Here is a 27,288-nt window from a genome sequence, read left to right as displayed (position 1 = left end):
TACACATTCAATCTAACTAACTATGGTTATTCTAACTAACTCAATAGGTAGTTACTTACAACACAAGTAACAAACTAACTAACATTGTAACTAACTTCTTAGACTTGAATTATTGCTTCAATATTTATATCACACTTTCTTAGTTTTTGTATCAGACATTGAAATCACTTCACCTTTCATGGTATGGAACCAGATATTATAAAAAAAACAACTCATTTATGACACTCCTAATTCATATTGTTTTAAATATTTTTAGTAATTAAAAAAAAAACAAATATTAAAGCTTAAGACTTAGCCATTACGTACTTCTCTGACTTCAATCCAAGACGATTACAAGATAAAATATCAAGACTCAGAAGAAGCTTAGCGCACTTGGTCAAAAAAATAAATTATTGGATACTATGTTAAAAAATATTAAAATAATTTCCCCAGAAAACCTGTCTCTGCAGGTAAATCCGCAGGAAAGTTTATTTCTCTGCATAAGATAAATCAACAGATAACTATTTTCTTTACAATAATTTTTTGTTTATTAAATACCAAAATGCATATTAAAAAATATTTTAACTTGTTGAGTAAATCTATACATAACTTTTTAATTTTCAAAGTATATTAGAATAGAATCAACCTATGAAAGAACTACATCTAAAGTATATTGAATACTAAAGTATTCACAGTTCATATTACATGTACAAACAGAAAGAAAATATAGACCAAAAGTATATACTTACTAGACACTACAACAACCAAATTACAAATAAAAATACAAAATAATATCTTAAATCTTAAACAAGTCTAATCCCAGTGTGTTGGTTGTAAGTAGATAGATGGCCTGTTACAAAGATCGCAACACAATTAGTCACAAAGATCTGCCATATTGTACATTCAATCATATGGAAATAAAGCAATTCAAAAAGCTACACAATATATTTATTCAAAAGCTTCACTAATATCATTGTTGCAACATTTCACCAAAGCAAAGGATTTCGTGAGACCGGGGCTGTTACTCGGTTTGCAACATCATATTTAACATTGAGGTGTCTTGCGGAGAACAAAAACGCATTGATAAGAATGTTCACATCAAATGAATGGACATTAAGAAAGTTTGCAAAAACAGCTGATGGGAAGCAAATTGAAGAAGTGATCAATTATACATAAAGAATTTTGGAAAGAAGTGATTATTTGCTTGAAAGGTGCAAGCCCATTAATCAAAGTGCTTTGGTTAGTTGATTCAGATGAAGAACCAGCAATGGAACTTATCTATGAGCCAATGGACCAAGCTAAAGGGTAACATTCTGTTTCTATTTCATTGCTCTGTTCTTGTTTCATTTCTGTTTCTGTTCTGTTACTGTTCTGTGTTTCTACATGCTGTTTCTGTTTAAGAAAAGGTTATGTCAAAGAAATTACTATATTTGATGCTCAATTAGAAGACTTTAAGAAAGGAGCAAAGTTTTTTGGAAGTCCAATAGCAATGGCTGCACTTGAAACAAAAACTGCTGCACAATGGTGGGAGTCTTATGGGGACGAGCCCCCGGAGCTTCAGAATTTTGCATTCCGTGTGCTAAGTTTAACATGTAGCTCATCCAGGTGCAAGAGAAATTGGAGTGCCTTTGAGATGGTAAGTTTCTTTAAAATTTTAGTTTTGAAAATAACCTAAACTTTCCAAATACTAATGAAGTTTTTTAAACTTTCTATATATTAGGTCCACACAAAGTGGAGGAATAGGTTGATGCAAAAAACAATGAATGATGTTGTGTTTGTAATGACCAATTCCAAGTTATCCAAGAAGGAAAAAAAAAACTAGAAAGATTGTAGATTGTGAACTTGAATTTGATGACATTGATTCGGACATCATTCATTAGGGGTTCTTAAGTTTTAAATTTAAGAGTCTAAGTTATTAAGTTTTTATGTTTAAGAGTGTAAGTTATTTTACTATGTTCTAGTTTTTAAGTTTAAGTTTAAGAGTCTAAGCTATTTTGGTAGTGTTAAAGATTAAAGAAGTTTTTATGTTTTGATTATGTTTAATATTAATGAGGTTTTTATGCTTAAGAAAATTTATGCTGTTACGATGCTACGATCGACGCTTTTTCAACGATCTTTGGTGTGACCCCGATCCTGACAACCATGCTAACACAGCACCTAACCACCTTGTTATAGCATACCAAATCCTAGAGGCGAACTAACAATGAAGGAACAGGTGTACCTCAGTTTCAGCAATGGTACTGCAGAGAACACATTTGACATCTTGAGCCAAGATCACCCTTCTCTTAAGCAAATTGTTCTTCGTTGGGAGTCACACTCTTCCAAAAGCTACCAAACACAAAATCTTTAAACTGATCTGGCACATGTTGATAAGAAGAGATATTAACCATATAAAAGAACTAGATACAAGATATTAACACATTTGACACCTTAAACCGTGCCACCATGAATACAAGCCTGCACCATAGGTAACATGGGGCTATGTTATTAAAAAGTAGATTCTAAATGTAAGTGTATGAGATATAATCACAAAAATAGAAATAGATTAAGGATTTGCTAATCCTATTGTTGTAATCTAGCTAAGTCCTTTATGTAGTAAAGCACACTATATAAAGAGAAACAGTCTCACTTGTATCACATTGAAAAAGGAAAAATAAACAGAGACCCAAAAGTTTGTTAAGAGTTTGTTATGCATTCTTTGTAATTTCACACTAAAGCAATATCATGATTCAATGTAGATTCTAAATCAATTCAACAATAATGCACTAATGGTGATTACTTAGAAGATAGGTTTCCTACATTTGACAGAAATCAGAAGGATGCATTATGCATAATAGGATTAGAAACCACTATTCATTAAAAGCATGCCCAGAATCCTACTCATTGATACAGTTGCAACAAAAAAACAGAATAGGTGGGATTAGTGTTGCTAATGGTCAACAAACAAGGTGTCTATCAAAACATGGACTCAGCCTCTTGCAAGAAAATTAGGACATCGATCATTTGTACTTTCAGACTTAGCTTGAAGAGACATATATAACATCACCTTTGAATCTAAACCCAATCTTAACATGTCTTATTTAGTAAAGCCGGTCTCATGTATGATTCCTTGAGTTCATCATGCTTATCTTTTCCAGCTTCACTAATCCTTAATACCTAACATCTGAAACCCAAATCTATTCAACCTAATATTAGAGCAAACTACTCGTATCAACAAACGTAGAAGCCAAATTCCAATCATCGATTCAAGCAAAACAAAGAAAAAATAACCGAAACAACGAAAATAACACAACAAATAAATGTAATTAACTGAAAACAAACATCCTAACTTACATTTCTGTCCATTGAACCATTGACCAGCATAAACATCAGCAGTATAAAATCTATAAACACCAAACCCATTTCTGAAACCATCTCTATACATACTTCCCTTAGACCAAGTCTCAACACCAAATCCATCATATTTACCATCAACCCAATCACTTTCATATCTTCCACTTATATTATAGTAATAAACACCACTCCCACAACACTTTCCTCCTTTCATTTCACCTTCATAAACGTTACCATTTGAATAAACCCTAACCTCCACAACCACCACCAGACTGGCATATTTTCTCTCCCTTCCACCTGTATCACAAAACAACAAGCTCATTAAATCTAAAAACCCACCAAAATTACAATCTTGATTTCACTTATATCTGTGGACATTATAGGGGAGAATATTAATATATGATATGATATACGTTTTACAAAACATTAGCCTAATATACACCTATATGCTAATATATAGTAGCTCAAGCATTGGAGTACAACTAATACAACAACAATTTTAACATTAACAAAATTTCTATCTAGATAGCTTCAACAGAAGCTTGTAAAACTGCTTTCAATAGAAGAGATTGTGTTCCTTTCGCAGTGCTAAATTCTAAAATTCAAAACCTGAAACATTCATATCATACTTTAAATATCAATCAAATTCACTATAAAACAAACTATACCTTATATGTAGCAATCCCCAACAAATTAAGAATATTGGAACCAAATTAAGAATATGCTTCACGAAATCGAAACTTACCAAGCAGAAATAAACACGTATCAACTTGAAAAGTCCAACCAAACTCAAAGCAGATCCAAAATCAGTGAACAGATCCTGAAATTTAGAATAAAAAGAGTGCAAGGACAAAAAATTCACGAATCAAAACTTCAGATGATAAGGAATCAAAATCCTAAATATTACAAAATTCAGAACAACATTAAAAAAGCCTCTGTTCGATCCTGTTGCTTTTATGTGTATTACTGCAGTAAGAATGTTACTTAAAAGATGGAACTACAGTTAGCTATGCACAATTAATCAATCAGCATTTTCTTATCAAGGATATATCATATATGCCATAGAAGTCTTTGTTTTCCTTCTATACCAAAATATAAGGAAATAAAATGCAGCACAACACAATAGAGCAATTATCCTAACTACATGATAAGTTTACATGCTTTTGAAATTCAAATATAGTTTTGTTTAGAGTATTGTTCAAGTTATTTGAAAAGATTAAAATCGCTTATAAAGATGTTAAATATTCCAGCTGCTAGTGAATAACCTGAGTCATATAAATACTTACAGCCCTCTAGTCCTTTTGTACTGCTTCGGCTACAGCTGGATATGGTGGAAACTTTCGCCTTATATCAATAAGGATACATTTTTTCATTAGTTTATCAGAATTAGTCAGTACAAATAAATTAAACAAAAAACCAATAAAAAGAAAATAACAATTGATTTTCATAACTTGTTTCCATCCAACCCAGTAAGAAGCGGCATCAATCCAATTCTTGTTTTTTATTTCAAAGAAAGTCTAAGCCCAGAAAGAGGAGATTACAACGAAATTAAATAAGGGGTACCGATCCTCAAAACATGAGCAAGTAACAAATGAGTAATAGCACTCGGACAAACATAAAAAAACACACTCGGATCAAGATGTTTAGTGAACAAGTCTGCCAGTTGTTGACTGGAAGAGATTGGCAGTAAATGAATTATCTTTTGTTGTAGTTTCTCTCTCACAATAAGGCAATCCAAGTCAATGTGCTTGATCCTCTCGCGAAAAGATGAATTAGATGCAATATGTCGTGCGGACTGACTGTCACAGTACATTAGAGCCAGTTTAGCGAAAGATATGTGCAAATCTTGTAAAATATAGGTGAGCGACTGCACTTTGCAAACTGTAGAAGTCATGGATCTATATTCCGGTTCTGATGATGATTTGGAGACAGTTGATTGATTCCTAGACTTCCATGAGACAAGGGAATTGCCTAAAAAAATACAGTATCCACTTATTGACCTTCTAGTATCCGGACAGGTTGCCCAATTCGAATCACAAAATGCCTTTAGTTGTAGTTTTGAATATGATGGAAAGTACAGGCCAAGAGCTGGACATGATTTGATGTATCTGAGAATTCTAACAGCTGCAGAATGATGTTCATCTGTGGGTTGATGCTGAATTGACTGGGTTGTTGAACTACATATGAGATGTCTGGTCTTGTATTTGTAAGGTAAATTATTCTTCCAACTAATCTTCCATATGCCTCAGGGTCAGATAAGACGTTTCATGTATCCTTGGTTAACTTGAATCCTCTTTGCATTGGTGTAGACAGTGGTTTAGATGCTAGCATGCTAGTGTCAGACAGTATATCCGTAGCATATTTGTGTTGACATATGTGAAGACCCTTTGCTGATCTGGATATTTCCAATCTTAGGAAGTACTTGACGTATCCTAGGTCTTTAATCTTGAAGGATTGGATCAGAAGATTCTTGATTGAATTTATTTCTTCTGTCATTCCCAGCAAGTATAAGGTCATCTACATATATCAACAAAGCAGTAAATGCATTATGCACATCAAGTTGGTGTAAATGCCAATTGTTAGAAGATGCGATAGCTAAAAGAAGTCGAATAGTTGTCAACTATGCTCATGAAAAATCACATTTCTAGAAATAAAGGTCGAATGATTTTGGAGCTCAAACATCATATAACCTTTTGTGCCATGTTGAAATCCTAAGAAAATGCATTTTCTAGCCCTGTCATATTTTCTAGTCCTTAAATATAGGCTTTTCTTTTTCCATTTTGATTGCTATAAATATTAGAAGGGGAGGAGGCACTGTCTTGCTTTCTTTTCCTTATGCCACTTTGTCAAGAAGCTTCTGAAAAGACTGCGGATAGCCAGTGGCGTTGATGATCACGTGAATCTCTCCAGTGTAACAATCATCAACAACAGTTCCAAATATAATATTGGCAGAAGGACCAGCCAAACTAGCCACAACCTGTAAAAATTACACACGTTATAATAAAGAGAAAGAGCAGAAAATGCAGAGACAAAACCAATGATAATTGTCACGACCCAATCTTGAATCATGACCGGCGCACAAGCTAACACTAACTCATCATATCGTCCGCCCGTGCAAGCCTAATACACTAGCTATAATCTATACATTATAACAAATATACTTATTAAAATATACAGTTACTGAAATTATAGCTCGACAGAGAGGGTCCCTGGTCCTACGTATCCCTAAACAATTAGGGAATCAGAGCCACGTAGTTCTCTAAGTGTTGATTAACTATCAACAAAGTATATAAAAAAAAACTATCTCATTTCATTCTATACACATAGACCACATTATCTCTTCGTTGTGGTGAACGGATACCTATACCACATTATCTCTTCGTTGTGGCAAACGGATACCACATTATCTCTTCGTTGTGGCGAACGGATACCTATACCACATTAACTCTTCGTTGTGGCGAACGGCTATACCACATTATCTCTTCGTTGTGGCGAACGGATACCTATACCACATTATCTCTTCGTTGTGGCGAACGGTTATACCACATTATCTCTTCGTTGTGGCGAACGGCTATACCACATTATCTCTTCGTTGTGGCGAACGGATACCACCTTATCTCTTCGTGGTGGCGAACGGATATCTACTTAAAATATACTATGAACAATTGTTCATAGGCTGCATTCTCTCTTCGTTGCAGCAAACGGCTAACTTTATATTCTCAAAAACGCGTCAAAATATACTTTAAAACAAATTGTATAACTTAAATCAGTTCGCGGTATCGTAACAACTTCTATAAAGCCACAAATTTATTTTTTTACTACTTTGCACCACCAAAATCAAATCTTTAAAGTAAATAAAATAATGAAATTAGTTTCTCTTTTTAAGAAAATTTGTTTCTCTCATAAAAATAATAACATAGAAAACTTTGCCGCAAGATAAATTGTCTACTTCACAATTTCTTATATTATTACTCTACACTTGTGCACTGTTCATACTTGTACCTGTACCAACACTAATACCTTTCTAGATACATACACTATTGATCTCAACATATTTCATACTCACAAAAATATGTAATTATTCTCGAACCACATGTTCATTCTTATCTTTTCTTTAGTTATAAATTAAAAGGAAGCCATGCTCATTGGGAAAAAGTATCTATAAATATTCTTCTAATTCTCTATTCATTTGCTAGTTTTTCTATTAATCACATTACATTGTCTTTTCTATTAGTTCCAACATTTTATGAAATAATACTATTTAATGATGGACTCCATCATCAACTTATGCCTATAATGCCCATTAGACCTTACATTTACACATAAGGGCCAAGAACATGACTTAACGCCCCTGGCAGTACTTTGCTTACCAAAACCTATGACATTATATAGTTCCACAACACTTTATAAATCATTTCATCCATTTTTAACAGTCCCAACACAGCCCTAATATCCATTTTAAACTTTTCTAACCCAGAGAATTGCAATAACAAGTTCTAGAGTTCAAATCCATAATTTGAGATGAATAAAATTCTAGTCTCTAGCATCTTCCAATTAGAGTATTTACTTTCTTAAGTGTTAACTATGGTTCTAACATAAAATGAGTATTCAAATCCTTAAATTCTCCACATGTATTCCAACAGTTACATAATTCCACATAAAGTTATTCTAGAGTTCTAATTAAACCAAAATCAAACCTAGTTAGAACTCACCTCTTTGGGGTTTGAAGAAATTGTAACTTGAATGCATCCTTTTCTTGAATAAAATCTCCTCTTGTTTCTATTTGATTTCGTCTCCTCCATTGTTGTTCCCAATTAGAACCCTAATTTAATCTTTAGCCCGCAACTTCTTCTTCTATCTTTTTCATTGAGTCCTCTAATTACCCATTGAAACTCAAACTACCACTTGGTTTTGCATGCAAGGCTCTATGAAATTTGGATGGAGAAGAAAATACATTTTTAAGATAGAGATAGTATGGGTCGGTTGGGTACAGAGAGAGGAGTAGGAAGGAAAAATGATTTTTTTTTAAAAAAAAAACTAATACAATATATTTTATACACTTATCTTACCCTTAAGCTTCTAATTAATTACCTCTATGCCTCTAGTGCATTACAACTCAATTTAGGTTAGTTGGGTAACACTTCTAGAAATTTCTAATTTGCCTTACTAATTTTATGGGTTTTCTAATCTACCTCTGATTAAATTCCTAACCTAATATAAGGTTGTATTAATAAATGAGTATTATTTTAATTTTTTTTTTATTCATTTTAAAAATTTTGGGATATTACAATAATAATTGGAAGTAGTCTTATGAACGCAAAATGGAAAATAAAGCATACTGATAGAGTAATATATGAAGCAGAAACTCGAGAAAAAATAGATCCTTCAAATAGTCCAGCTATCTGAAAGAACATATAATAGTTCATATTATTATCTAGAAATAAATAACTACATGGATAAGACCTTGACATAAATGCAAGCCCAATTATGAAGAGGTTTTTATGTCAAGGATAAGACCATAAATAACTACATGGATAAGACCACTACGATCGGCAACACCAGATTTCCGTAGAATGAACACATATCTGACAGAGTGGTAGAAGCCCCAATTCTCAGCACCAACAATATTTCTCCAATGCAACAGCACAAATCACTATCCCAAGAGCTATGAATGCATGTCAAAGGACTAGCATTCCGATCTGAAACAGATTTTTTATATTCTTTTGAACCATAATCCAATCCCAAGAGATATTCTCAATAATTTTGACAATAGCTGCTACACCTTTAAAATGACATTACTTCAAATGGTCCATAAGCACCAAATAACAGATATCCACATTCCACGCCATTAGCAAAGCCCCGTTATCAACACCATGGAATGATGTACCTCCGTGCTGAAGAAAGTGGTCAACTGGATTTACTTGCTCCATAGCCGCCACGCCACACCCAACCATTTATAAACTTGCGACCGAACATTGTGACTAAAAGAGCAATTGACGAACAAGTGACCAACATTCTCGTCATATCAAAAACACAAAACAAAAGGGGACGTTAAAATACCTTCATTAGATAAAGTGTCCTGAGTTGCTAAACGATCTTGCAATAACCTCCAAACAAATATTGCCACTATACTTGGCACTTTGCATTTCCATAGGTTGCGACAAGCAGTAACAAAATCTCCGTTCACCACACCTTCCAACACCGCAACTTTGATGAACCATTTATAGCATCGGTTTACAGAAAATCCATTAACAGGACTGAGCAACCAACACCAAAACCATCATACGTATACAAGGAGTAAGTCACACGTTTTGAAAATATAATAATGACAAAAAAAAATTATATCTTTTTTTTTATACAATAGTTATATATGTTTTTTGAAGAACAATAGTTATATTTTATTAATATCTTTTTATTAATAATAATGATGAGTGGTATTTTATTTCATTGTACTGTGATTCTATGAATGAATTACCTTGCTCTAACAACATCACCGGCATTTTATGAAATTGAAGAGAAGAGGAAAATGTGGGGTATAATGTATTGATGAAGGAGCTAAACTATGTGGTTTGATTTAAGTGGTTAATAAAATTCCTCTAGAAAAAATTATTTGGCAGAATCCGAGTTCGAATTTAAGGAACTAAACTAAGTGATTTACGTGCAAGTAGTTTTCAAAAATTATCTTCAATAAATGTCATATTTTAGTTTTTAAAGGTAACATCATAATTCTTTTATAGTCGTATTCTCTATTTTATTTTTTGAAATTTGAATAGTCTCTCTAATCAATATTATGTGTCTGGTGAGCGAAAGCTCACAATCTGTCTGGTGAGGGAATACTCACAATCTGAATATCTGAATCCGGTGAGGGAATACTCACAATTTGAATATCTGAATCCGGTGAGGGAATACTCACAATATGACTATTTGAAACTCTGAAATCTGAAGCCTGAAATCTGAAGCCTGAAATCTGAAGCCTGAAGTCCGAAACTGAAGCCTGAAGCTGAAGTCGAATTTGGTTCCCCACTTCGGTTAATGCAATTAGTTAATTTAGTTTATTTTCAGGGTTGATTTTGTGACAAGCTCCAAGCTTAGTAAGCTTTAGCTTGAGGGGTAGTATTAGAAATAAAATATTTAGTTAGAGTTAGTATGATTTCGTTTTTTGTCTGACAAACTCTCGATGATTACCTGTTAATGCATCGTGAGTTTGAGTGGAAGTGTTAGATAATAATATTATTAGGGCTTTAAGTATTGGGCTTTATGTGTTAGTAGTCTAGTAGTCCATTAGGAATTATTATAAATTGTATTGTAATCCTTATTTTGTTAAGTAATGCAATTCTGATATTATTGAAACCCTAGCCGCCACTTGTGTTTCTCTCTGAACTTTAACACAGGTTCATTGGAATGTTAATGTATCTAAACTATAATATAGTCCAAATACATTCACATTCCAATGAACCTAAAAAGTAAAAGTTATCTTATAAGCAGGACTGGATGGAGTATGTTACTATACGAATTTTAGAGTTTTTTATGCTTGCGAAAGGTAATTCGATTTTATATGTTTTTGAAGTTTAGTAGTCAATAATTTGAAAAGTGGTGGTAATAATAATTCTATTATCTATATAGGAAAGTACCAGTCGTTAATGTCACTGATAATAATAATTTTTCATTGGAGAATATACGCGGAACTTAATTAGATGACATGGAATAAAGGATATCCACGAAAAATATGGGGTTTGAATATTAAAGGAAAGACGATTAATTGACCAAGTTTCGTTCAATAAACACATCGAATTTCGGTGACGCCAAACCCACCAGACGCCAGCGGAGAAAGCAAAAACTTAAGAACCCAAAGAGCCAAATTTAAGCCACTCGTGTTTATCCATAGGGTTGAACAAATTCGGAGATATAAAGTCGAGGTGCTGCCAAGTGGTTCTAGAGAAATTACAATCCTGGAGAAAGTGGAGAAAAGTCTCGTCATGAGTACCACATCGAGCACAGGTAGAGGAGGGGGTCATCCTTCGATGGTAGATTAATAACAGGGTGGGAACCGAGTTGTGGCAGGCCAGACAAAAGAGAAATTTGATCTTCTCAAGTAAGGGAAGCTTCCAAATCCAAGTCCTAGAGTGAGTGAGGGAGGGGGTGGTAGTTGAGTCGTTTTGGGACACGAGCCAACTATAACTGCTTTCGGTAATGTAAGAGCCATTTTTGTTGTCGGGCCAAATAAAAGCATCAATAGAGGCATTGGACCTTATGTGTAAATTATTAATAGGTCAAATGCTAAATGAGAAAGCTGAGATAGAGGATCTGAGAGTGAGGGCTATCAAATGTGAGAAGGAATAAAACTTTTGAAGAAAACTTGAATTAATGAGTATTAATTAATTTCTTTTTACATTTTTATCCAATCATATCTCATTAAATTTATGATTGGGTGAAAATGATAATACTGAGTAAAACTGGTGAGATATGACCGGATGAAAGTGTAAAAAAATGGTAGTAACTAAGGAGTACTAACTAAGGTCCTTGATTAATTTTTTTAGGTATCTTAGTATATACTCAAACTTTGATTTTCATCCATTTATTATTAATTTATTTTGATTTAAAGATATTATTTCCTCAATTTTTTCCTTTAAATTGAGAGAATCCACTCTCCACTAACATGAATAAAATGTCAGTTAGGGATCATTTTAAAATATACTAGGCTTAAATGCAGTTTTATCCCCCTATTTTGAATAAATCGGAATTTTACCTCCCTATTTCACTAAAACGGTAATTAATCTCTTTTCGTAACTCCAAATTTAGTGGAGTTTGATTATGTGGAAAGTTAACTCGATTACAGTCATTTTGGTACCAGTTTGGTGAATTATTGATTAAAATTGAGTTACCAACATTGAGGTACCAGTTTGCTTCTGAGCCTCAACTTCAAAGCTTCGCACAGAATTCAATTTTGATCAATAATTCACCAAACTCGTACCAAAATGATCGTAATCGAGTTAGCTTTCCACATAATCAAACTCCACTAAATTTGAAGTTACATAGAGAGATAATTACCATTTTAGTGAAATAGGGGGTAAAATTCTGATTTATTCAAAATAGGGAAGGTAAATCTGCATTTAAGCCAATATACTATAATTAATTAGTTTCATCAAAATATTCGTGTATCTTTCTCTCCTTCGCGGTTTCTGAAATGAAGGTTGGTTCAAGTTCAACCATCCAATCGGAATCAGCAACCACACACTCTTTGGGCACTGCTTCTGAGTTTGGGTTCTCTCCATTTATTATCCCTCCATTTATTCTCCATTTGGAGAGAGATAGACACATTAAGAATCAGTGGGACCCATTAAAAGTGGGTTCCACTAATTTGTGGACCCCACTAATTTTTTCTTGTGTCTATCTCTCTCTAAATGGAGAATAAATGGAGGGAACCTGAACTCACTGCTTCTCTACCTCTTCTAACACAAGCAAGGTAAACGAAAACCCATTCTTTCTTCTTTCTTTTTTGTATATCACTGTTAAGTAGTTAAATATGATGCTTCATGTGTAAGACATGTCTCTTTGGTTTCTATTTGAATTGGTCATAATAAATTATCCTAGCTGTATTATGCTTTGCTAAAATGGTGATGTGGTATGTATATGATAACTATTTTGCAATGGTATTTTTATTATTTACGTATGAGATATATCATATATTTATTTAGCTTATCTAACATGTATATATCATTGGGTTATTTATTTGATCATGATTCATATAAAAAATTAAACTTTATTATTTTCTCATGCTTTTTATTTAAAACTATATAAATTTATTTGATTACTTATTTATATTTTTTATTTAAAAAATTCAAAGTATTACAAAATAATTTTAAAAAAATAACAATTGATTTACAAGGGTAATTTTGTCATTTAAATATTTTATATATTTTATCATATTATAATGAGCAAGTATGTATTAAAAACATGATATAATAGTTATCATGTTTGTTATCCTGTGTGCACCAAATACAAGATAGGATAACTGAGGATAACTGTTATCCTGCTGATATCCTATCATATCCTTATCATGTTTTATATCTTATCCTGTCACTATCATATCTTGTGTACTAAACGGACCCTAAATAAATATATTATCTTTGAATTCAACGGACAAACATATTAATTGTTTTTTTGTAAAATCAAATTTATTAATTTGGTCCCAAGAAAAAAGGTCAAACATATTAATTGCAGGAGTATAAGTTTTCCGAATACTCTCGTCGGTCATTATTATAAGAAAAAGATTACTTTTTAGGTTTATTGAAAGGTGGGTTCTAAGGTGAGGGTTCTATCAAGTCCCTTACCGGTGTACCACTTAATATAACCGCTGGATTAAATTAACCTACTGTTTACACTGATTTTTGGTAAACAACCGCTAGTTTAAATTAATTACTTGAGAGATCAACTAGTAAATCTCGGGACAATTGTTTATGCATTATATTAAAATAGGTTTGAATGTTTATCATTAAAGACATCCTTAGTTTGCAAAACAATGTGTTTAATTTATGAAAAAAGGGAGTTTATGAAACACAAATGTGAAACATAAAATGAATGCGAATAAAAGGAAAGTTCACTCGAACGAGAGAACCAATTAAATGCAGAAATTGTAAATACTTTTTTTTTGGGAGGGCAGGGAAGGGTTGCACTGCACCGCGAAATTGTAAATACTTTGAAAGTAAAGACTTATGAAAAGTAGAATTGCATTTAAAATGTAAAAGTTACAAATGAGTAAAAGGTGTTCACTGATTCATACATCTTTCTCGAGTAACTCTTTTCTCGCTGTGACATGAATACTTTGAGTGTTTGAGAAATTGTGTAATTGAATTGTGACCCCTATTTCGACTTTACAAACTCCTATTTATAGAAAAACTAAGTAACTGCTACTTTAACGTTTAAACTACTTATTCTTGGCCACGCGTCCTTCTGCATTTGAACTGAACCAAGGCTTTGAACCGTTGTAACTGTCGAAATCGAACCATACTTGGATGATGGAAAATATTCTAAGTCCACAACTTTAAGCTTTTCGATTCATTGACTACAATCGAATCACTTTTCTATTCGAAAGATAGACCTTCTTCATATCTTGTATATTCATATTGAGCAATATGAAGAATACTTTCCATTAGATCTCTCTTGTTCTTGAAGACATTACTCTTAACCTTCATTAAAGGATAAGATAAGAGAGATAATCTCTCTTGTTCTTGAAGACATTTAAAGCCTGACACTATTTAAAGCCATTCAACAAGTTCCCCAATAATAAATGTCTTTGGAACTAGAGATCAAAAACGTATTTTAGCTCGAGCTAAAATATGAGATAACACCTACTTAATCTAATATTTCATTACCACACCAGATCCAATTTCTTTCTCTCTTCCTCGTAGATCTGATCAATCTCTTTCCATGATCAAACAAAAGAACTTCCTAGTTTATATTCTTAATAATGATGCTTCTCAACTTACTACAATTGCTTTAAGTGTGAAGCATAATCAATAATATTATCCATATTTCATTGTATACCTTTCTGAAGCTTGCCACCGTTATTAATTGTTCTATCAATTTTTTTGTTCTTCGTTTCTTTAATGCAAGATTTAATTAATTTTCAAAATGGGTGATTGATGTCTTTTTTGCTGATCAATAATGTTATCCATAACAGAGAGGACGTGGAGAGTCTCGGCGACATCAGGAGGAGCCGGAACACGAGGAGCCGGAACACGATGAGCCTTTGCCGGCAGTGCTTGAGCAGCAGGTTGAGGAGCAGGCTGAGCAGCAGGCTGTGCAGCAGGGTTGGCCTGGAGGGCCGATCGATACGAGTCTTTTGACTCGATACGAGCATCATGTTGATCGTCATGTATGGTTTGGTGAGGTAATACTTTGTTTGTTTTGTTATTATTTGTTAAGTTATATTGATCTTTTTTTTTTAATTTGTATTGTTTATACTCTCGTTACAACTGTTAAATCCTTATTTTGCATACAAATTTAGTGTTGAAATATTATTATAGTTCATTTTCAATGTCTTATGGTATGTGATGGAAATTTAGCAAGTGTACTAAATAGCCGTCAAGTAGTATAATAAAATCGTTCTCTCCGCAGGGATTGTTGTAAATCAATTGTAAATTGAAGACATACTCATGTAAATTGACATAAATTGTAAAAGGGGGTTCTTGTTTGGTTTCAAGTTCAAATTTTTAAACTTTGGAATTGCTTTGGTGTTTAGATTGATGTAAGAAAAGCGATTGGTCCTTTTTGGGTCATCTAATTACTATTTCTCTTGGTAATGTCATGTATGATAACGAATTAGTCAAATTAGTTTCATGATTTGATTAAAAACATAATTGATTATGCCCAATGTCTTGGTAACATAATCCTCTCTCATGATCATCAATCCCTAATGTCTTAGTAAGACCTATGATCATGTGAGGAAGCAAAACTTTAATCTTTTAATCTCAATTAACAATCCGAAATGTCTTAAGTAAAGTTAATTGATTAATCGTTCCTAGATCGATGATTTATTCCTATCGTCATAGTAAAACAAATCATTGCAATCATCATATAAGTCGCGAATTCATACAAAGCATTAAGCACAAAGAACAATCAATAGAAACTAACTTCGTAATTCATTAATCATATCATATGACAATCACATAATTCAAGATCAAAAGTAATTAGAATCACCTAAGGACCAATCATGAGAATTTAGCTAGACATTGCAAATTCAGAAATTACATCAAATAAAATGAAAGAAAGCATGATTACAAGAAGAATCTTGATGTGTTTCCACACTGGAATCCTTGCTTGGTCGCTCTTGATCCTCCAAAATCGCTCCAATAGCTGTTCTTTTGTGTAAAAATTCGATAATGATCCAGATCTGATGTTTCCTTTTTATAAAAATGATCAAAAGTAACGTTTTCCGCCTGAGGCACAGAATTTCCGCCTCAGGCGTAAAGAATTACGTTTCAGGCACAAGAAATTTCGCCTGAAACGGCAAAACAGAGAGCAATCTTGGTTCTTCAGTGAAATTTCCGCCCCAGGCGGAAAAACTTCCGCCCCAGGCGTAAAAGTACTTCAATTTCCACCAATTTTTATCTGCTATCTTCCTTCGCATGTAGCTTCAAATCAATGTCTTATTCTTCATGATTTAAGTCAAAAACCTCTAAAATCACTTGAAAATGGTCTTTATTTCCATGTAATGACTAATGTCATCACAACCCCAAACTTGAACTTTTCCTTGTCCTCAAGGAATATCTCAATCTCCAGGAAAACAAAACACTACCTCGATCCATCTGGCTAAACAAACTCAAACCCAATCAAGTTAGACGTAATTTGCATGATATTTCAATGATCAATTTCGTCATGATTCAAGTACACACAGTTTCAAATTTAGGCAAAACAAAGAGCATCAAACAAAGATTGACCATACTTAATTTCTTCACACCCTCACCGACTCTCCTGTTTAAGGGTAATATAATCACTCAATCAACACATCATAACTAGACTACTATAAATTTGCAGACATTCTCAAAAATCAATCACCATGTCATGAGCACACACATTAGAGGACTTTTAAAGGTTATAACGTGGCCTGGTTAAAAGGTGGATGGTGGCTTTTCTGGTAAGTGAGTAAAAAAACTTGAAATTAGATACCACTGAGTCGAATAAATACAACACCCCACCCTACTTTGTAAGAATTTATACTTAGAGAACAATTCACAAAATTCCTTTTTGTTTTCAAGAAGATCACCATGATTATTTTTTTTTTTTTTTTTTCTCAATACTTCTTTTCTTGGTGAACTTTTGAATTTTTCTTTCATAATTTGGAATTTTTCTTTCATAAATTTTTTTTTAGTTCTCTAGTATAGTATATCCACCCCAAACTTAAGTTGTTGCTAGTTCCAAAAGCAACCCCAAACTTAGTGACATGCATTGTGCAAAAACACTAAAGGTATCTAATTCTCCAAGAAAATCATTTTTTTTTTTTTTTATTATTTTGATAACTTGGGTCAGATAACAAACAAACATTTTTCTTTAAGCTCAACAGGGGTTAAACAAAGGATAAGCAATGATAAGGGTGGCTAGAACAGGCTCAAGGTACCAAACAACTTGCCTCGTGTGTACATCACAACAATAAATCAATTAAAGAGAACATGCGCAAATTCTAAAGACATAGCTAAGTGTGGAATTCTCATAATCATCAAAAGAAATCAGTGTTTAGGCTCAAAATCTCACAGTTTTTGCTGAATTAAACTATGGTCAATATTTGTGAGAGTCCCTAAGCCTTGCCTAAATCATCACTATGATGCATCCGAAACAATCAAAAACATCACAAATTCATATCACACATTTGGTCAACAATTTTGAATCTAAGATGATAGCCAAACAAATTTCAATAGTGTGAGGTTTTCAAAAAGACTAAGACATTCAAAGAAAACAAAACGACTAGCTCAAGTACTTATTATAGACCAACATCAAGCATGCAACAAATTAAACAAAGGAATCATAATACACAGGCCAAAAAGAATCTATAGAGGAGAAGGATAGTAAAGGTGAATGGCACAAAACCTCAATCCTGCTCGGGCATATTATGATCATGATCAAAACGAGGCAGATTTCCAGGAAATTGCATTGATGAGGACCCTCCTTCATCTGGAAAGCCAGCTGCCCTCCTTTGGCGAATGTAGGTAGCACGGTTCATTTCATGTGTAGCCGCCATGCTCCTAACTCTTTGATTGTGAGCTTCATCAAAATCATGCATTGTTGGATATCTCGGATAGAAATATGCCGGGACTTGCTCACGGTAAAGCATGGATGCTTGCCATAAGGCGGATGAAGTGTCATAGTGGTCCGCCATATCAATGCCCTGTTGAGTGCTCATGTCCATTTTCCACACCATGTCAGCAAGAACATTCACATCAAATTGCGGAGCTGGAAAACTCTCCATTTCCGGACCTTGTGGTATGTCATGGTGCATCATATTTTCAACATTCTCCTCCCTTTCTTCACCTCCTCCCTCAACCGTATAATCCATCACATCATCCACATCAGCAAATGGAATGAATGTCTTCCCGAAAGTTTTTCTTCTCACATCTCTCGCAAAAGCCGTAGTGACTTTTCTAGGCTCTTCCATTTGATCATCATCAAAAGTAGCAACATTTTGATCCAGACACAGTTTAGTGATCAAACAGAGATGTGTTAGACTATATGACCCGGGATCTTTCTGGATAATTGCAGACAAATCATCACTCAGAATTTTGCCCAAATCTATGTCTTCACCTAACAAAATAGCTTGAAGTGCTAGCCCTACATCCATAGGAATCTCAGAATTGTTCCCACTTGGCTCCACGTTATTTATCCAAAATTCAGCCCAAATCCGTGGAATATCCAACAAATGAGCGGTTTTAAACCGCTGGGGTGGGAGCTGTCTAGATGGTCTCACCCACACACTTCCGGGTACAGTCAGCTGAGATTTTAAAGCCTCACGCTTATCTGATGCCATGGTTGCCCTATTCTCACGTCGATGATTCAGAACACAGAATTCAGGAACATTAAAATGAAATATCCTATTTATAGTTTCCGGGGAGTAGTCTACATCTACCCCGCGTACTTTAGCAATCCGTGGTGACGAATTTTTCACTCGCCATGCATTACTCAAAAATTCTAATGCTAAAGTACGATTTCCAGACCGAAGACAGAAATTAAACTCATACCAATGCCTGTTGCGGAATTCTGCTTCAATTAAGGGAAATGCTAGCACTTCATCAGTGAGACGCTTTTCAGGTTTGAAGTCCTTACTTTTGAGAGTCTGGTACCGATTGAAGGCCGTTGGACGAACAAAACGTGACCGAGGAATTTCAGTCACAACCCGCGTTGGAGGAGGTGGTGATTGCTCTCTAGGCGGTGATGGTGGAGGAGAAGGCGAAGGTGACGGTGTGGGAGTTCGGACTACTCTCCTTTTCTTCACCACTTTTGACCTTGATTTTGAAGACCCAACTTCAACTTCTTTATCCTTTGAGGATTTTTTGAATATGTTCTTCATGGTGAGAAAGGTAAAGATTGAGAAAGGTGATTGATGGAAAAGATGAAGATTTATGGTGGTTTTTGGGTGAATTTTCGTGTAGGGTTTTGAAGGGTTTTTGATTTTGGTTTTTGGAAAAATTTGAAGAATTGGTTGTTGTTGATGATGGGTTTTGAAGAATAGAGTTGGATGGAAGAATTTTCGTGGGTTTGGTGTTATGGGTGTGAGAGAGGTTGTTGTTTTAATGGGGTTTTGAAGGATTTGGGAGGTTTAGGTTCAAGAGGGGTTTGAGAATTGAGGATGAAATTGGTGAAAGAGAATGGGTGAATTTGTTGTGGTTGTTGTTTTAATGAAGGATTTGTGTTGGGTTTGAAGGTTTGGATGGTTGTTAATGGAGGATTTGTGTGAGGAAGGAGATGAAGTTTTGTGAGAAAGGATAAGGTTTGTTGAAGAAGATGAAGTTTGAGAGAAAGAATGAGGGTTTCACCTTTGTTTACGCCTAAAACGAAAATTTCCGCCTAAAACGTAAGTTTTTCCGCCTGAAACGGCAAAACAGAGAGCACCATCTTTTTCAGCATGATTTTCCGCCTCAAACGGCAATTTTTCCGCCCCAAACGGCAAAACATTAAGCAACCCAATTTCTTCAGGATTTTTTTTACGCCCCAGGCGGAAGTTTTTACGCCCCAAACGGCAAAACAGAAAGCACATGAATTTTCTTCAAAATTTTTACGCCTTAGGCTCCATTTTTTCCGCCCCAAACGTAATTTCCTGGTTGTACACTTTTCACACCCCTCTTTTTTTCAATTTGACCTGCAAAACACAAAAAATCAAAAGAAAAACTATTATGGTTAAATAAAACCTTGGGTTGCCTCCCAAGCAGCGCTACTGTAACGACCCGATTTTTAGTAAATCGATATTTTATATATGTGCTTATATTTTGGGTTAGTGTTAAATATTTATTTACGCGACCTATAATTATTTATCGCGAACATAAGTTTGTGAGCGAAACCTTTGTCGTGTTAGTGGGCTTGGGCGTGTGATAGGGCTTAATGGGCTTAGGCTATTGGGCTTGAACCAAGAGAATTGGAGAGTAGTATAAGTAGCAAGTCAAACCAAGGAATAGTATCACAATTCACTTTTCATGAGAAGTTGAAGGTTGTGAGCTTAGAAGCAAGAACCCTAGGAGAGCTAGAAGATCTCGAGCAAGGAGAAGAGTTTAGAAGCCAAGAATCATCCTTCAATCTAAGGTGAGAGTGGTTAAGCATAAGCTTGGGTGATCCAAGAGAGGGGAGGTGTCTAGCCTCCATTCCTAAACTCTCTCATCCAATTTCTTTGGGGTTTGGGTGAAGTTTCTTTATCATAAACATGTCTTTTCATCTTAGTATGCTTAATGAACATCTAGGAGGGAATATGTATATGTTTGATGATGGTTTTGCATGTTTTTGCAACTTTGCTTAATTGGCAAGAAATTGGCATGATTTTGTATGTGTGATGTGTTTTGGTGTTTTTGATTGTTGATACATGTATATATGTATGGTATATACATGATTGATCACTTGTTATGCATTTATAACATGTTTAGATGTATTTTGGATGGATTTGAGTGTTAAACCGCCTTTGGAAAACTCAAGAACAGATATTTTTCTGGTGTTGTTCGCTTAGCGAACAGGAGTTCGCTGCAGCGAATACGTTCGCTACAAGTTCGCTACCTGTTCGCCATGTACCTGTAATCCTCTGATGTAGTTCGCTACAGCGAAAGGAGATTCGCTTAGCGAATAAGTTCGCTACCTGTTCGCTATGGATTCGCTTAGCGAACAGTACTGAACCTGCAACTTTTGTAATTGTTTATAAGTGTGTCTGGGCACTTGTAACATGGTTTTATTTTGGTTTTGAATTATTATATGTTTAATAATTGTGTTGTGTGATGGCATTTATATAAAATGTCAAAGAAGTATATGTATGTTTGTATATCGGGTCGTCCGATAAAGAAGAATATCAGTTTGTCTGATAAAGAAGTTTAATGGATTATGTTATCCATGTAGTGAGCAGTAGCTTCGTGCTAAGTGATTATCATATGTTTGGTAAATGCATGGCATTCATAAATTCATGCATTATTTAGGGATATCAGACTTGTCTGATAAAGAAGGATATTGGACTTGTCCAATAAAGAAGGATATCAATGGTAAGTTCCTTGATAAAGAAGATGGTACCACATGCATTAGTCGTGTCTAGGTTGGCATGACATTGAATGTTTGGCATTAGTCGCATTTGAGTAAATGTGCAATTATGTGTTATGTGTTATGTGAGTTCTTGTGTTGTCCGAAACGACGTGAAACTATCTGGTTGTGTATTTGTGAGTATGTGTTATCTGGTGTATTGCTTATTGAGGCATGTGTGTGAGTTAGTATACGTGATAGGTTGAATATAGGTGCGTTTCTATATTCGTATGTATGTGATTATGTTTACTAACTCTCTACCTATTTGTTATGTGCTGGACCTTTGGGGGTTCAGGTATTCAGGTCGAGGTTTCGATCGAGCTTTAGCTGTAGATCGTTTTGGTGTGGAGCACTTTTGGTGAGGAGCTAGTGTAGGCTACCTTTGTATAGCTTTGTTAAGTTTAGTTTGGTTGAGATGTGTATTAGTGCTCTGGTAATTGTAACATCGAGTCGGGGGATCGTTTGTATTCCGTCGTATATCGATGTGAACATCTTAACTTATGTTTTATGCTAATGCTTTATCTTTTGAACTATCATGTTCATTGCTTTGAAAATCCTTTATGTTATGTTTTCCGCTGCGACGTTTCGTGTCGTGTGCACGATCGTTTTATAAAATGTTTTTCCGTAGCGCTCCGGCTACTTATCTTTAAAAAGTTTTTAAGATCACGTTTTTAAGGGTAGTTAGCTGAGGGTGTTACAATAGTTGGTATCAGAGCAGGTCGGTTCATGTGAGCCATTAGGATTTTCTTTCTCTTGTATGAAGCATGTGTTGGGTACACTGTTAATACATTCTAACGTCGAGTTGTGATTCGTTCAGGAATCATGGCTGCTGCTAGGACCAACGCTCAGATTGCACAAGCTTTGACTGCTTTGACTACATTGGTGGTAAGGGATAATGACCCGGGAAGGGATAGTGAGAAAAGATTGGAAAGGTTTATGTCGCATAAACCGACTCTGTTTATCGGGGGCTATAACCCGGAGGGGGCTATCAAGTGGTTAGATGAGGTGGAGATCATCTTTGAAGCAATGTGTTGTTCTGAGGAGAACAAGACTACTTTGGGAACTTATGCCCTTAGAGAGGAGGCAATCGTTTGGTGGAGGAATGTGAAACTCAGGTTTGGAGTGGATGGTGTTGCTATCGTTTGGGAAACTTTCAAAAGGGAATTTTTAAGGAAGTACTTTCCGGCTGATGTGAAGAATAAGAAAGTGATCGAGTTCATGGAGCTCAAGCAAGGAAATTTATCAGTCGCCGAGTATTCGGCTAAGTTTGAAGCTTTGTGTGTGTTTAGTCCACACTACAACACGGTGGAAGCCGAAGAGGATAAGTGTGTCAAGTTTGAGAGTGGACTTCGTCCGGATATCAAGCTTTTGATTGGATTTTCTGAAATCAGGGATTTTCCGACCCTTATGACCAAGGCAAGGATTTGTGATGAAGATAGCAAAGCTAAGACCAACTACTATAAGGTTCTGAATGATAGGAAAGGAAAAGGTTTGGATCGTGGTAAGCCGTATGAGAACAAGGGCAATGGAAGTGGAAAGAAGAAGCAAGGAAGTGGAAGTTGTTACAAATGTGGAGAGCGGGGTCATATGTCATATGATTGCCCGAGGAAAAGCGACAAGTGTTTCAATTGTGGGCAGTTCGGGCACAAGGCCGATGCTTGTCGAGTGAAAGTGTTTTGTTTCAATTGTGGCGAGGAAGGTCACAAGAGTCCGGTATGCAAGAAACCGAAGATGCCGCGTTGAGGGTTCGTTCTCCGCTTTATCTCTTAGGTAATTTCGAGGGCGAAATTCTTTTAAGGGGGGTAGAGTTGTAACGACCCGATTTTTAGTAAATCGATATTTTATATATGTGCTTATATTTTGGGTTAGTGTTAAATATTTATTTACGCGACCTATAATTATTTATCGCGAACATAAGTTTGTGAGCGAAACCTTTGTCGTGTTAGTGGGCTTGGGCGTGTGATAGGGCTTAATGGGCTTAGGCTATTGGGCTTGAACCAAGAGAATTGGAGAGTAGTATAAGTAGCAAGTCAAACCAAGGAATAGTATCACAATTCACTTTTCATGAGAAGTTGAAGGTTGTGAGCTTAGAAGCAAGAACCCTAGGAGAGCTAGAAGATCTCGAGCAAGGAGAAGAGTTTAGAAGCCAAGAATCATCCTTCAATCTAAGGTGAGAGTGGTTAAGCATAAGCTTGGGTGATCCAAGAGAGGGGAGGTGTCTAGCCTCCATTCCTAAACTCTCTCATCCAATTTCTTTGGGGTTTGGGTGAAGTTTCTTTATCATAAACATGTCTTTTCATCTTAGTATGCTTAATGAACATCTAGGAGGGAATATGTATATGTTTGATGATGGTTTTGCATGTTTTTGCAACTTTGCTTAATTGGCAAGAAATTGGCATGATTTTGTATGTGTGATGTGTTTTGGTGTTTTTGATTGTTGATACATGTATATATGTATGGTATATACATGATTGATCACTTGTTATGCATTTATAACATGTTTAGATGTATTTTGGATGGATTTGAGTGTTAAACCGCCTTTGGAAAACTCAAGAACAGATATTTTTCTGGTGTTGTTCGCTTAGCGAACAGGAGTTCGCTGCAGCGAATACGTTCGCTACAAGTTCGCTACCTGTTCGCCATGTACCTGTAATCCTCTGATGTAGTTCGCTACAGCGAAAGGAGATTCGCTTAGCGAATAAGTTCGCTACCTGTTCGCTATGGATTCGCTTAGCGAACAGTACTGAACCTGCAACTTTTGTAATTGTTTATAAGTGTGTCTGGGCACTTGTAACATGGTTTTATTTTGGTTTTGAATTATTATATGTTTAATAATTGTGTTGTGTGATGGCATTTATATAAAATGTCAAAGAAGTATATGTATGTTTGTATATCGGGTCGTCCGATAAAGAAGAATATCAGTTTGTCTGATAAAGAAGTTTAATGGATTATGTTATCCATGTAGTGAGCAGTAGCTTCGTGCTAAGTGATTATCATATGTTTGGTAAATGCATGGCATTCATAAATTCATGCATTATTTAGGGATATCAGACTTGTCTGATAAAGAAGGATATTGGACTTGTCCAATAAAGAAGGATATCAATGGTAAGTTCCTTGATAAAGAAGATGGTACCACATGCATTAGTCGTGTCTAGGTTGGCATGACATTGAATGTTTGGCATTAGTCGCATTTGAGTAAATGTGCAATTATGTGTTATGTGTTATGTGAGTTCTTGTGTTGTCCGAAACGACGTGAAACTATCTGGTTGTGTATTTGTGAGTATGTGTTATCTGGTGTATTGCTTATTGAGGCATGTGTGTGAGTTAGTATACGTGATAGGTTGAATATAGGTGCGTTTCTATATTCGTATGTATGTGATTATGTTTACTAACTCTCTACCTATTTGTTATGTGCTGGACCTTTGGGGGTTCAGGTATTCAGGTCGAGGTTTCGATCGAGCTTTAGCTGTAGATCGTTTTGGTGTGGAGCACTTTTGGTGAGGAGCTAGTGTAGGCTACCTTTGTATAGCTTTGTTAAGTTTAGTTTGGTTGAGATGTGTATTAGTGCTCTGGTAATTGTAACATCGAGTCGGGGGATCGTTTGTATTCCGTCGTATATCGATGTGAACATCTTAACTTATGTTTTATGCTAATGCTTTATCTTTTGAACTATCATGTTCATTGCTTTGAAAATCCTTTATGTTATGTTTTCCGCTGCGACGTTTCGTGTCGTGTGCACGATCGTTTTATAAAATGTTTTTCCGTAGCGCTCCGGCTACTTATCTTTAAAAAGTTTTTAAGATCACGTTTTTAAGGGTAGTTAGCTGAGGGTGTTACAGCTACCTTTAGCGTCATTAGCTTGACGATCTCGAAACCTCAAGGGTCTTCGAAAAGTACTGCCACCTTGTGGCGATTAAAATCTCCTCCCTTATAAAACTTGAGTCTTTGTCCATTTACTTTGAAAGATTTCTCCTCCTCTCCTGGTGTAAAAATTTCCACAGCCCCGTGTGGAAAAACTTCCTTAATGACAAACGGACCAGACCACCGAGACATCAGCTTACCCGGGAATAACCTTAAACGAGAATTGAACAACAAGACTTGCTGTCCTTTCTTAAACTCCTTTCTTACCAACCCTTTATCATGATACTTCTTTGTCCTTGCTTTAAAAATAACGGCATTTTCATATGCTTGCATCCGCCATTCTTCAAGTTCATTCAGCTTAAGCAATCTTTTCTCACCCGCAAGACCTGCATCAAAATTTAAAAATTTCACAGCCCAATATGCCTTGTGTTCTAGCTCAACCGGTAGGTGACATGCTTTGCCATAAACTAGTTGGTACGGAGAGAACCCCAAGTGTGTCTTGAACGCGGTTCTATAAGCCCAAAGTGTATCATTAAGCTTCATTGACCAGTCTTTTCTTGAAGTAGAAACCGTTTTCTCCAGAATTTGTTTCAATTGCCGGTTAGATACTTCAACTTGTCCACTTGTCTGAGGATGGTATGGAGTGGCCACCTTGTGCTTAACATTGTATTTCTCCAAGACATTCTCCAAGTATTTGTTACAAAAATGTTTGCCTCCATCACTAATGAGAATTCTAGGAACCCCAAACCGAGTAAAAATATTTTCTTTAAGAAACTTGACCACGGTATGAGAGTCATTTGCTTGGCAAGGAATAGCTTCCACCCATTTTGTAACATAATCTACACACACCAATATATGAAGGTTAGACCGTGAAGATGGAAAAGGTCCCATGAAATCAATCCCCCAACAATCAAAAGGTTCTACTTCGAGCATTTGGTTTAGAGGCATCTCATCCCGCTTTGAAACATTGCCGGTCCTCTGGCAATTATCACATCTTCTAGCAAACTCTACACAATCTGCAAACAGTGTCGGCCAAAAGAAACCACTTTGAAGCACCTTTGCTGCTGTTCGTGGACCGCTGTGATGACCACCATATGGAGAACTGTGGCAATGCCACATTATGCTTTGTGCCTCTTCCTCATCAACACATCTACGGATCAAGCCATCTTGCCCCACCTTAAATAGGTATGGATCATCCCAAAAATAGAAGTTAGCATCTCTAAAGAATTTCTTCTTTTGTTGATAGGAATAGTCCTCCGGAATTTCATTTCCTGCTTTGAAATTAGCCATGTCAGCAAACCAAGGCCTTTTAGAAACCATCAACAATTTTTCATCCGGGAACTCTTCATTAATGCACTTCTCTTTTGTGGTCACCATTGGATTTTCTAACCTTGACAAATGGTCAGCGACCACATTCTCCACACCTTTCTTGTCTTTTATCTCCAAATCAAATTCCTGCAAAAGTAGTACCCACCTCAAGAGTCTAGGCTTTGAGTCGCCTTTTGTGAGGAGGTACTTAAGTGCCGAGTGATCTGAAAAAACAACAACTTTCGATCCAATCAGATAAGAGCGAAATTTTTCCAAAGCAAATACTATTGCAAGCAACTCTTTTTCAGTAGTTGTGTAATTGATTTGGTTTTCATTCAAAACCTTGCTTGCATAATATATAGCATGGAAAAATTTCGCATGTCGTTGGCCAAGCACCGCTCCAACCGCATAATCACTTGCATCACACATTAATTCAAAAGGGAGATCCCAATTAGGTGCAACGATTATGGGCGCGGTGACCAACTTTTCTTTAATCACAACAAAAGCATTCAAACATTCATCATCAAATTTAAATTCATTTTCCTTCACAAGGAG

General features: G+C 35.4%; 1 protein-coding gene across 9 annotated transcripts; it reads right to left on the bottom strand.

Annotated features, from left to right (window-relative positions):
* Window positions 1-503: 503 nt before the first annotated feature.
* On the bottom strand, window positions 504-8,346 carry LOC123881488 (cell division protein FtsZ homolog 1, chloroplastic-like). 9 transcript variants are annotated; one of them, XR_006799476.1, is made up of 7 exons: window positions 8,025-8,344; window positions 6,003-6,289; window positions 4,599-5,829; window positions 4,058-4,132; window positions 3,313-3,609; window positions 2,201-2,436; window positions 595-829 (listed from the first exon to the last, which is right to left on the bottom strand). XR_006799476.1 is itself a non-coding variant. In XM_045930183.1 (2 exons), exons 1-2 carry the CDS (start codon window positions 8,112-8,114, stop codon window positions 6,146-6,148), a joined length of 234 nt encoding a protein of 77 aa, XP_045786139.1. In that variant the 5' UTR covers window positions 8,115-8,343; the 3' UTR covers window positions 4,733-6,145. The 9 variants fall into 9 exon arrangements, 1 of the variants encoding a protein (XP_045786139.1); XR_006799477.1 differs by having other exon boundaries at window positions 504-829; window positions 2,201-2,335; window positions 4,599-6,289; XR_006799475.1 differs by having other exon boundaries at window positions 559-829; window positions 4,599-6,289.
* Window positions 8,347-27,288: the final 18,942 nt, after the last annotated feature.

This window comes from Trifolium pratense, linkage group LG4 (genome assembly GCF_020283565.1).
Source record: "Trifolium pratense cultivar HEN17-A07 linkage group LG4, ARS_RC_1.1, whole genome shotgun sequence".
Lineage (NCBI taxonomy): Eukaryota > Viridiplantae > Streptophyta > Magnoliopsida > Fabales > Fabaceae > Trifolium > Trifolium pratense.
This window is presented reverse-complemented; position numbering and strand designations above follow the sequence as displayed.

Coding starts and splice junctions, on each gene's coding strand:
- LOC123881488 (XM_045930183.1), bottom strand. CDS start 8,114: ATGGAGGAGACGAAATCAAATAGAAACAAGAGGAGATTTTATTCAAGA. Junction 6,290..8,024: donor TTTCTTCAAACCCCAAAGAG/GTGAGTTCTAAC, acceptor TAATTTTTACAG/GTTGTGGCTAGTTTGGCTGG.